Raw genomic sequence first — 10,750 nt, 5'->3', positions numbered from 1 at the left:
GTGATCATGATATGCTACATTTGTCAAAATGAAATGACGATCACCAAAAATTTATTTTGAAGATTCAAACAGTCCAACTCAGAGTAATACAGTAGATCCAGTTCCAAGGCATTAAGGTCCCCAACATAAGCACAAGTAGTTGGAAGAGAGAATTCCCAAATGGGGACGTTTTATTGCTGTAATCTGTGCTACTTCTTCTGACACAACTATTAGTACAATTTGAATAGGAGACCGAAATAAACGCATAATACCACTTTTTGGCAACTGTATGTTTCTTTTAAGAGCCTATGGTGAAAAATATGTAAACAGTAAATAAAGGTTGCTTGTACATTGAGTACGGTATATAACCTTATGCACTGGATGTTACAGAACAAAAAATGAAAAAGAACTAAAATGAAAAATATTAAGCTGGAATAGAAAAAAAGATCAGTTTTCATTAATGAATTTTCATAAACATGCATTAGTGGTTTTCCTGTTTAGCAAAATACAAAACATACTGTAGCACTGACACCAAGACCCTAGTCTCTATACTTGATTTCACATGGACAAGCAGCCTGTTTTCAAATTAAAACATCAATTTAAATGCTTATTAAATAGTTAATGATAATTTTCATATTCAAAAATGTCACAAAATTTTCACAAATCAGTGCTAGACTGAATTTGAATATAAACCCTATATTTTATCACCCTAAGGCTAAGGATCTACAGTACAATGCAGGCACAATTTCTCAGGTTTAGCTGTGTCAGACACACACTTTCTATGGGTGACTGTGATTTTGCCAAGTAAGACGTGTTCTCTTTGATACCTGACCTGAAGATGTCCCTTCACCCATCTTGCTTTACAGCCATCATGTTCTATCTTTGCAACCTTCCTGCAGATGGATTGATGCCCGTCTGTGCTATACATGGACGTGCCTGTGAGGAGAGCTCATTGAAAACACATATAAAGTGCTTTTAACCCACTGGTGTTGCAAAAATGGCCTTTTACAGATTTTCTCTATTCAATTTTTTGAACCAGTGCAAGAACACAGTGTATATACTGTTTAAAAGACACACAGGAACATATTACAACAAGACAGATTCACTGACTAATTCAGAAATACTGTACATGATACATCTAAGCCTTCAGCAGCAAATGTTTTAAGACAGCATGTGCTGTGTCCATATAGAATATTTTACAATAACATATATATTAAAAAAAAAACATTCGTATTTGATCCATTATCTTTTAACACAATCATCACGATTATCACCACACAATAAAATAAATGTTTCCCATTGTGACTCTACCACTGAGTGAACTGACTAAATCTCTCAAAGCTGCATCATTCCTCTGTTTCATCTTGACTTTAAGGGCTTGGAAAGACGAACCTTCATCTGTTCTTGAGCCTGATAGTCCAGCTCTTTGCAGGGGCTCGTGTCATATGTTATACCAGCAGAGCATTTCTGGCTGCCGCAGACACACATGAGTGAACGTACTGTATACACTTGCCGTAAAAAGTTACAGAAGAGCACACTTAAAGATGCTATGCTTTTTAGAGCGCTTCTCTGAAATCTTCACTGGCCCTCCGCGATCTCCTTGACCATCATCATTCTAGTCAACAGAAAGATAGAAACATTTTAATTTTGTTTTGTTAAACATTTAAACGCAACTTGACTTCTTTCAATTGCGAGCTATAAAGTCCAGTTCTGCGGAGAAAAAAAAGACTGTTTTCTCTTTTTATTCAGTTAAAAAGTTAGAATTGCTTTGTTAAACATATTTTAAAGAAAAAGTATATAAATTCGCAATCGACACGCAAAATAAAGTCAGAATTGTAAGATATATACTGAAGTCAGAATTGCGATATATAAACTAGCATTTGTGAGTTAAGTCAAAATTTCGAGAAATTGTCAGAACTAAGATAAAAAAAACTCGCAGAATTGCGTGATACAAACTTGCAACTGTGAGTTATAAAGTCAAAATTTTGAGAAATTGTCAGAACTGAGATAAAAATTTGCAATTCTAATTTTTTCGCAGAATCGCATGACAAACTCGCAATTGCAAATTAAGGCAGAATTGTGAGATATAAACTTGCAATTCTGAGAAAAAAAGAATTGTGAGATAAAAAGTCAATTAACTTTTTACATTTTTTTAATTTAGTGGCGGAAATGGGCTTCCATAGTAATCAAACTAAGTGCAATCATAAAACAATGTTTTAATCGCAGCAAATATATCAAACTATTTTTTTTTATTTTTGCCCACAGTAATGATAATTCTAAAATGTGATTTATTGTAATAATGATTCATGACTTATACTGTATACACTCTATATATAAATCATTTGTACAAATAATTTTAATACAAATAATGATAAATGATATCTAGTAAAATACTGTTTTTTCTTTTTTTGCCAGTTTTACAAAAAACTTCGAAAAACACTCACCGTTTTTCTGCTAAGTCGAGCCATAATGTCTCTAGCAAGGGTGAAAAAGGCCTCTTCGACATTTACGCTGGTTTTTGCACTTGTTTCCAAAAACTTGATCCCGTAATCAATTGCCAACTGGACAACAACAACAACAAAAAAAATGACAACACAGTTATAAACAAAAAACTAAACAAAACAAAAAACTACTAGATAAAATATTTAATAAAAATACAAAATATATCATTAAAATTCGTTCCAGTATCACTCAAAATACTGAATATTTTATTCAAAATATTGTACCTATACAGGTGCATTTCAATAAAGTAGAATGTCGTGGAAAAGTTCATTTCAGTAATTCAACTCAAATTGTGAAACTCGTGTATTAAATAAATTCAATGCACACAGACTGAAGTAGTTTAAGTATTTGGTTATTTTAATTGTGATGATTTTGGCTCACATTTAACAAAAACCCACCAATTCAACAACATCTCAACAAATTAGAATACTTCATAAGACAAATAAAAAACATTTTTTTAGTGAATTGTTGGCCTTCTGGAAAGTATGTTAATTTACTGTACATGTACTCAATACTTGTTAGGGCCTTCTTTTGCTTTAATTACTGCCTCAATTTGGCGTGGCATGGAGGTGATCAGTTTGTGGCACTGCTGAGGTGGTATGGATCCCAGGTTTCTTTGACAGTGGCCTTCAGCTCATCTGCATTTTTGGTCTCTGTGTTTCTCATTTTCCTCTTGACAGTACCCCATAGATTCTCTATGGGGTTCAGGCCTGGTGAGTTTGCTGGCCAGTCAAGCACTCCAACACCATGGTCATTTAACCAACTTTTGGTGCTTTTGGCAGTGTGGGGCAGGTGCCAAATCCTGCTGGAAAATGAAATCAGCATCTTCAAAAAGCTGGTCAGCAGAAAGAAGCATGAAGTGATCCAAAATTTCTTGGTAAACGGGTGCAGTGACTTTGCTTTTCAAAAAACACAATGGACCAACATCAGCAGATGACATTTCACCCCAAATCATCACAGACTGTGGAAACTTAACACTGGACTTCAAGCAACTTGGGCTATGAGCTTCTCCATCCTTCCTCCAGACTCTAGGACCTTGGTTTTTAAATGAAATACAAAACTTGCTCTCATCTGAAAAGATGACTTTGGACCACTGGGCAACAGCCCAGTTCTTCTTCTCCTTAGCCCAGGTAAGACTCCTCTGACATTATCTGTGGTTCAGGAGTGGCTTAATAAGAGGAATACGACAACTGTAGCCAAATTCCTTGACACGTCTGTGTGTGGTGGCTCTTGATGCCTTGACCCCAGCCTCAGTCCATTCCTTGTGAAGTTCACTCAAGTTCTTGAATCGATTTTGCTTGACAATCCTCATAAGGCTAATCTTTTTCTTCCACACTTTTTCCTTCCACTCAACTTTCTGTTAACATGCTTGGATACAGCACTCTGTGAACAGCCTGCTTCTTTGGCAATGAATGTTTGTGAAGGGTGTCAATGATTGTCTTCTGGACAACTGTCAGATCAGCAGTCTTCCCCATGATTGTGTAGCCTATTGAACCAAACTTAGAGACCATTTTGAAGGCTCAGGAAACCTTTGCAGGTGTTTTGAGTTGATTAGCGATTGGCATGTCACCATATTCTAATTTGTTGAGATAGTGAATTGGTGGGTTTTTGTTAAATGTGAGCCAAAATCATCACAATTAAAAGAACCAAAGACTTAAACTACTTCAGTTTTTGTGCACTGAATTAATTTAATAAACGAGTTTCGCAATTTGAGCTAAATTGTAAAAAAAAAACTGAAATAAATGAACTTTTCAACGACATTCTAACTTACTGAGATGCACCTGTAATAAAAAGGTAGTGTTACAAGAATGACATGTATGTATTGTATTTGTTCTTCTTATTTTAAAAGATTCATTTAAATTACTCTTTTTAAATTACTTCTTATTTGTATGGAAAACTATTAGTTTGTAAGACGCGAGAGGCCTCACTTTCTCTCCTCTCTCTTTGGACACCTGTCTCCTGTCGTTCATGTCACATTTGTTTCCGAGGATCATCTTCTCTACGTCAGATGATGCATGCTGAAATGAGTAATTGAGAAGTTCAGCACTTCAAGTTAAATTCTCTAACAAATGTATCAAATAAACAAATTATATTGGATATACATTTATAGAATGAGTAACAAGCCTATTATATAATGTCCTCCTAATATGATTGGACAGCAATGTATGGAATGCAATGGAATCATTTTTATAATGTAAATTATAACACAACACAAATCAACATGTGAGTATATTCCTCTTCAGTGTTACCTCCTCAATGTTACGTATCCAGTTTTTAATGTTCTCAAATGACTTTTCACTGGTGATGTCATATACCAACATAATGCCCTGAAAACAAAGCAAGCAGAAATATGAAACATCCATCTTCAGTGATCCTCACTTTCACATATATACATGAGCAGTAGCCAGTGGTGTTTTACCATAGCGCCTCTGTAATACGCCGTGGTGATCGTCCTAAATCTTTCCTGTCCTGCTGTGTCCCTGTAAAACAATCAGACAGTCACACGCAAATAATATATGCATCCTTGTTCCTTCCTTCCTTTGTCACCTTGCTCGGCCTCAACACTTCACATTCGTTTACAGTGAATCCCACCCTGCTCTTTGCCAGCTTTTAATATAAACATCCTGTAGACAGAGAGAGGTACGGATGTAAAGCCTGTCCATGACACGTCTCATCCTTCATTAGTCACCTAACTGGACAGGGTGTGTGAGCATTATGACTGTTATCAGGAAGGCCAGCCACAATGTGTAATGTGATATCTTTCTTACTCATCAGTCTTCACAGATGAACGATCAAGGACTATTAAAAGTTAGCAGGTTAATGGGCTAGCCATATGCTACATTAGCACGTCAGTCAGTGTAGTCTAGTAACTTGTGTATATATGTCTATCAGACTAAGCAGTTAAAGTATGCTAAGCTTTGTCTAGTGGCTAAATTTCTAAATTTGACTAAAAGGCTAGTGGTATGTTAAACTAGCAGAATAATGGGCTTGTGAAATGCTATGATAGCAGGTTACTGGTATGCTAAGCTAGCAGTTAAACTGATGAGGGCTACACAAAGCTTGCCTGCTAACTGTTTAACTTGCAAGCGAAGTGGAAAACAGACTGATAAATTACTTATTTGACCATTTATAGTTATATATTGTCATCTGTTTGACATATTAAAAGATTTTGAAAATGGATGTTTTAACCAGGTATCTGTGTTTACGAGTTCTAACTAATATATCCCTGCTGAAAAAAACAGCATATGCTGGTTAGGTATGTTTTGATGCTGGGATGCTGGTTTATGCTTGTCCTTTGCTGGTTTAAGGACCAGCTTAAACCACCATCCCAGCGTCAAAACATACCTAACCAGCATATGCTGATTTTTTCAACAGGGTCAGCATTGTAGGAGGCCAAAAACCTCCGTTGTAGGGCTTTGAATGAAGTACAGAAATAATTAGCATATTGCTAGCTCATGATTAGCTACTTGTGTTTGCTAATCACAGGCAAGTTGTAGTTGTAATTTAGATGGGAAAGAAACAGCACTTAATTGTACTGAATGTGCACATATATAGTATATTTAAAACACTTAAAAAGTATATTTTTATAGAACTGTACTTGGAGATAATATAATTTTGCTGAAATTAAAAGCCACTTAAGTGAATTTAACACACTTTTAAAAGGTTTACTCTGTAATAAAGTCAAATTAAAGGTTGTCCTTTAATGTACGTTTAGTTACGATCATTAATTTACTATTTGGTGTGCTTTAAAAAGTACACATGATTACTTAAGTACTTGATTACACTGTACTTGATTATATATTGGAATTATTTGAAGGTACATTTAGCTATTACAAAGCTTATATATTTGAAATGTTCTAAGTCACAGCTTTATTAAAAAGTGTGTCTTTTCTTAAACTTTTAGAAGAAGCCTACAACAGCTTAATAGCTTCAAAGCTACTTACAAGCAACTAAACTCTGCCTATGTGCAAAAACTTGTGTTCTCTATATCCGGAAAGTCTTTTTAAGATGTGAATAATACACCAACAGTTTACACAGCTTTAAATATCTCTGAAGACAAAGTGTAAATGATGATATAACAGGACGCAAATAAAACAGGACTTATCGCTGCATAATCATGACAGACACATGGCTCACCATATCTGAAGCTTGATTTTCTTCCCATTCAGCTCAACAGTTCTGATTTTGAAATCAATTCCTGGCAACAGAGAAAAAGAGAAACATCGTCAGATCTTCAATGACTGGCACCACATGGAATCAATGGTGCAATCAATGTTGCACTGCAGTGGTGAAGATATAATGAGTTGTTTCCAGTTCCTTGGGGTTAAACTGCTCCTCTTGCCATTTTTTGCCCTGGTAAGTGAAAAATTTTTTTGTTTTTCTGTATTCCAGCTTGCCACGCAACAATAAACTCAACATTTTAGGTCACTCTGTATTTATGACATCTCATGGTGTTGAGAGATGACTGATTTCCAATCAACAAATCAATCAAGATGGAGGATTCAAAGCTTATTTACGATGCAAAATGTGGCATTCAGTAGAAACTTAGAGAAATCATAGAGATAATATGTCTTACGCTCAATGCAACTAGTCAAATGAGTGGTTTTCCTGTGGAATAATGTCTAATGCTACAACAATATAGTGGTTGAAGATCTGGGCTGGTAAACAAAAGGTTTATACCGAAAAAGTTTCTTGTCTTAAGCACAAGCACAATTTAGTCAGATTTTCATGCTCTTTCAATCGCGTAAATTGTGCGTTTACATTCCATCTTCGTTATCACAAAACCCAAGACACACAACAAAAACAGCTCCATTCACTGTTGACATTTGTAAATGCTGTGAATAAAGACAGACATCGCTGTCAGCTGCTTCCGAGTTCCTGATGCCGGTGCAAATGCAACCAGGAATACGGCCCGAAGAGGAAATTGGTTCTCTAGGAACCACCATGCTGGCCCGTTCCAAGAACTACATGGTGTGAAACGGCCTATTGTCTATATAGCATCAAAAGCATACAGCAATCAATAGCATAGCAATGTATAAAGAACAGCTCACACAGAACTCACTTTGACCTTAGTGGAAGTGAGTTTTGACTGAGCAAAAAAAATATCTTTCTTCAAAAAACATAAAAGAGTTGTTTAGGTCAATGAAACATGGTTATTACATTTACATTCACTAATTCAGTATATTATTTTAGCTACAGCTACAATCAAGAGCATAACAAGCATTATTTTAGTTATTTGTAAGTAAGTGCATCTTGGCGTTTCCATCCAGACTTTTTTAATGCAATATCCCAAAATGCGCATAAAAATATGTGAAAGGAAACATAACTATCACATTTACATTTACATTTACATACAGTAATCTAGCCAAAGCAACTTAGTTAAGCAATATCACAACCCTTAGAGTCACACACACAGTCACAGGAAGCGGAGGTGGGATGCTCAGAGAAGTGTGGGGAAGTATGCAGAGTGGCCACAACTGGGGTCACGGACGTCCTGGCACAAGAATGCAGATGCCAGTCAAATGCTCGGCTGCATTGGCGGAAGAATGCTGAGATGGGCTGAGTGAGTATCACGAGAGCATGATGGGGATTCAAACAGTACAGCCCTCTGTTCACAGTCAAGTCTACTATGACCTCGCACAAAGGAACCGTACTTTCCCCAGCACCCCGTCCTGACGTTGTCACCAAAGTGTTGTTCATGCACTGACCGTGATGATTTCCAAAATCCCAACATCAACATTTTCAGCAAAATTGCTGCATTTCACCAGGGAATGTTACAGATAAATAGGCTGCAAATACAACTAAAGTCTGAAAGAAAGTCAAGGCTCAGAGACCCCATTGCAAGACAGCATTGCAAACAAAGGCAGAGGAGGTGGTGACGTTTCAATCAGATGGAAAAACTGACAAAGGAAATGACTAAACTCTCTGTGCAGGCAGACGAAAGACAACTGTGCAACATTAACACACACACACACAATTAATGGAAAATTTATAAGTTGTTATAGTTTTATGTTTTTAATATATTTATGTGTTTTGTTTTTATTTGTCTTGTTTTTCTTTCTTTTTCTTTTATTTTTTGTTTGTTCATGCTGACAGAAAAAATAAGGAAAATCTTTCTAAAATAAAAAAAGACTACTGCATGTAGCTACCAAGCTTCTTCGCCCTGTATACTTATCAATACAGTTTATTGCAAGTTTTCTACATCATGAAGAAGCACCTTCCTTCTTTCTCACCGTCAAAGAATAATGACTCTCATTATATGGAAAACAGCATCTGCTTATGGTTTTAAACCTCAATGCTACAACAAAACATCTATCAGCAATGTACTGAGTAGCTTGAGTCCATCAGCGTGAACACAAAATGCCTATAGATAACTCAATACACTGTTTATGTTTCCCTTGTGCAGACTCCTGTATGAACTTGTAAGGCTATTAGTGAACGAGTTTCACAAGATAAAAGTAGATACAGCACTGGTCAGCAAAATATGACTCTCACACCTGTACAGAGCTGACAGCATTGTTTCCAGAGTAGCCTACCTATATCTGTACATATAGGCAGATATAGATACAGGCTACTCTGTCTATATGCTAGAATAAATTGTCTATATGTTAGTAGTTAATACTATTTTTTTTTTATTTTAACAGTCGTATGTACTCAAAGGCCTATGCATTTCTGAATTTATACAGATGTTTTAGTTTTACACATAATCACATGATTGATAAAAAAAAAAAATAAAAAAAAACACAGGTGCTTTCTAAACGTACTTTATCAATGCAAATGCAACTAGAAATGTAATTACTGCAGCTTTACTGTATCTGATCACTATTGTCCTGCACATAGCGGGACACCGTCCAGTACCTTCTACCCAGACCAGCGGCGAACTGACCGATTGTGGAGATGAAGGTGGTGTTAAACGCGTCCTCGCTGAATCTGAACAGCAGACATGTCTTTCCCACTCCGCTGTCTCCGATCAGCAAGAGTTTGAAAAGGTAATCGTAAGTCTTCGCCATTTGCCAAGCCGGTATTTCCTTTATGAATGACAGTGCACAGTTTCCCTTGTTCGAGGCATTGACACAAAAATCACACAGGGTCTCGAGCGAGGGCGGAGCCTCGTGGCGTGACGTCGGCGCATGCCTCCCGCGTGATTGGTCAGTGTAGTTTCTAGGAGGACAGTGATACATTACGTTGGTTTGTGTCTTCGTTTTCAACGTAGACTATTGAAACACATTTATTGTATACTGATATATTGTTTGATAGACACCAGGATTAAATAGCCTACGTCTTTGGACCACCTTGAACCGTTTTCACATTCAAGGTAAATCCTGAGACGTCTTTGGACATTAACCTTGAACCGGTTTCACATTCAAGGATTAAGCCTAGTCCTATATCAGTGTCTTTGTTTTGTTTCAAGATGCACACCAGTAAGTGTTTTTTTTAAGGTACAGACTACTTATTATTATTAAAATTTAAAATTATTTAAATTATTTATTATAAAGCTTTTATTTATTTGATCTTTTCATTCTCTTTTTATTTAATGATTGCTTTTCTAAATTTCCTGATATATTTGTTTTTATTTAATTTTTTTTTTTTTAATTTTTTTTTTATTTTTGCTTTTCTTATTTTAATGATTTTTTTTTGTGGACTGAAATACCAAACGTATCCTTTAATTTTACATCTATTTGATAGATTAATACCATTTAGAATATCTATTTGATACCGGTTCCTGTCCATTAAGTGTCCAGTGGTGGCAGACACAAGATCTGCCAGCTGAGATTAAATAGTAGGTGCAGGTTTACTCGTGTATTGCAAAACGTTCAAATAAGAATACATAATAACACAAATAATTAAAATTAACAACTAAATGTATCCCGTAGAGATGGCTGCTAATACAAACAGTAGGTGCCCCATCTCTCGAGATGACTATCAGGGTTGCCAGTACGGGAACTATTCATCCAGAAGGTTAACTTCTTTCTTTCTTTCTTTCTTTCTTTCTTAGGGTTGCCAGTACGGGAACTATTCATCCAGAAGGTTAACTTCTTTCTTTCTTTCTTTCTTTCTTTCTTTCTTTATTGCAAATTGTAATTGTACAGCTTCTTCTTCTTCTCCTTCTTCTTCTTCTTATTATTATTATTATTAACATCATCATCACCATATCATAGAGCTGATCGATGTTCTTTGTTGAGATATATAAGGTGACCTATAGCATCATTTCGCCACCTCGCCATCACTTACTGTCGTCAAGCTGATGTAATTTTCGGGAAATCCCTGT

The 10,750-nt window shown here is 36.0% G+C and overlaps 1 protein-coding gene across 1 annotated transcript; it reads right to left on the bottom strand.

Moving 5' to 3' along the window:
* Positions 1-23: 23 nt before the first annotated feature.
* On the bottom strand, positions 24-9,630 carry LOC109047191 (ras-related protein Rab-8B-like). The gene is made up of 7 exons (XM_042752729.1): positions 9,368-9,630; positions 6,619-6,679; positions 4,901-4,961; positions 4,731-4,808; positions 4,410-4,499; positions 2,424-2,540; positions 24-1,594 (listed from the first exon to the last, which is right to left on the bottom strand). Exons 1-7 carry the CDS (start codon positions 9,489-9,491, stop codon positions 1,502-1,504), a joined length of 624 nt encoding a protein of 207 aa, XP_042608663.1. The 5' UTR covers positions 9,492-9,630; the 3' UTR covers positions 24-1,501.
* Positions 9,631-10,750: the final 1,120 nt, after the last annotated feature.

This window comes from Cyprinus carpio, chromosome B25 (genome assembly GCF_018340385.1).
Source record: "Cyprinus carpio isolate SPL01 chromosome B25, ASM1834038v1, whole genome shotgun sequence".
Taxonomy (NCBI): Eukaryota; Metazoa; Chordata; class Actinopteri; order Cypriniformes; family Cyprinidae; genus Cyprinus; species Cyprinus carpio.
Note: the sequence above shows the minus strand (reverse complement) of the source record. Positions and strands in the feature narration are given on the sequence as shown.

What these genes read in the sequence shown, in the direction of transcription:
- LOC109047191 (XM_042752729.1), bottom strand. Translation starts at nt 9,491, where the DNA reads ATGGCGAAGACTTACGATTACCTTTTCAAACTCTTGCTGATCGGAGAC. An exon ending in AAAATCAAGCTTCAGATATG is followed by an intron (nt 4,962 to 6,618) that starts GTGAGCCATGTG and finishes ATTGTTTTACAG; the next exon opens with GGACACAGCAGGACAGGAAA. An exon ending in CGTATTACAGAGGCGCTATG is followed by an intron (nt 4,809 to 4,900) that starts GTAAAACACCAC and finishes CTTTGTTTTCAG; the next exon opens with GGCATTATGTTGGTATATGA.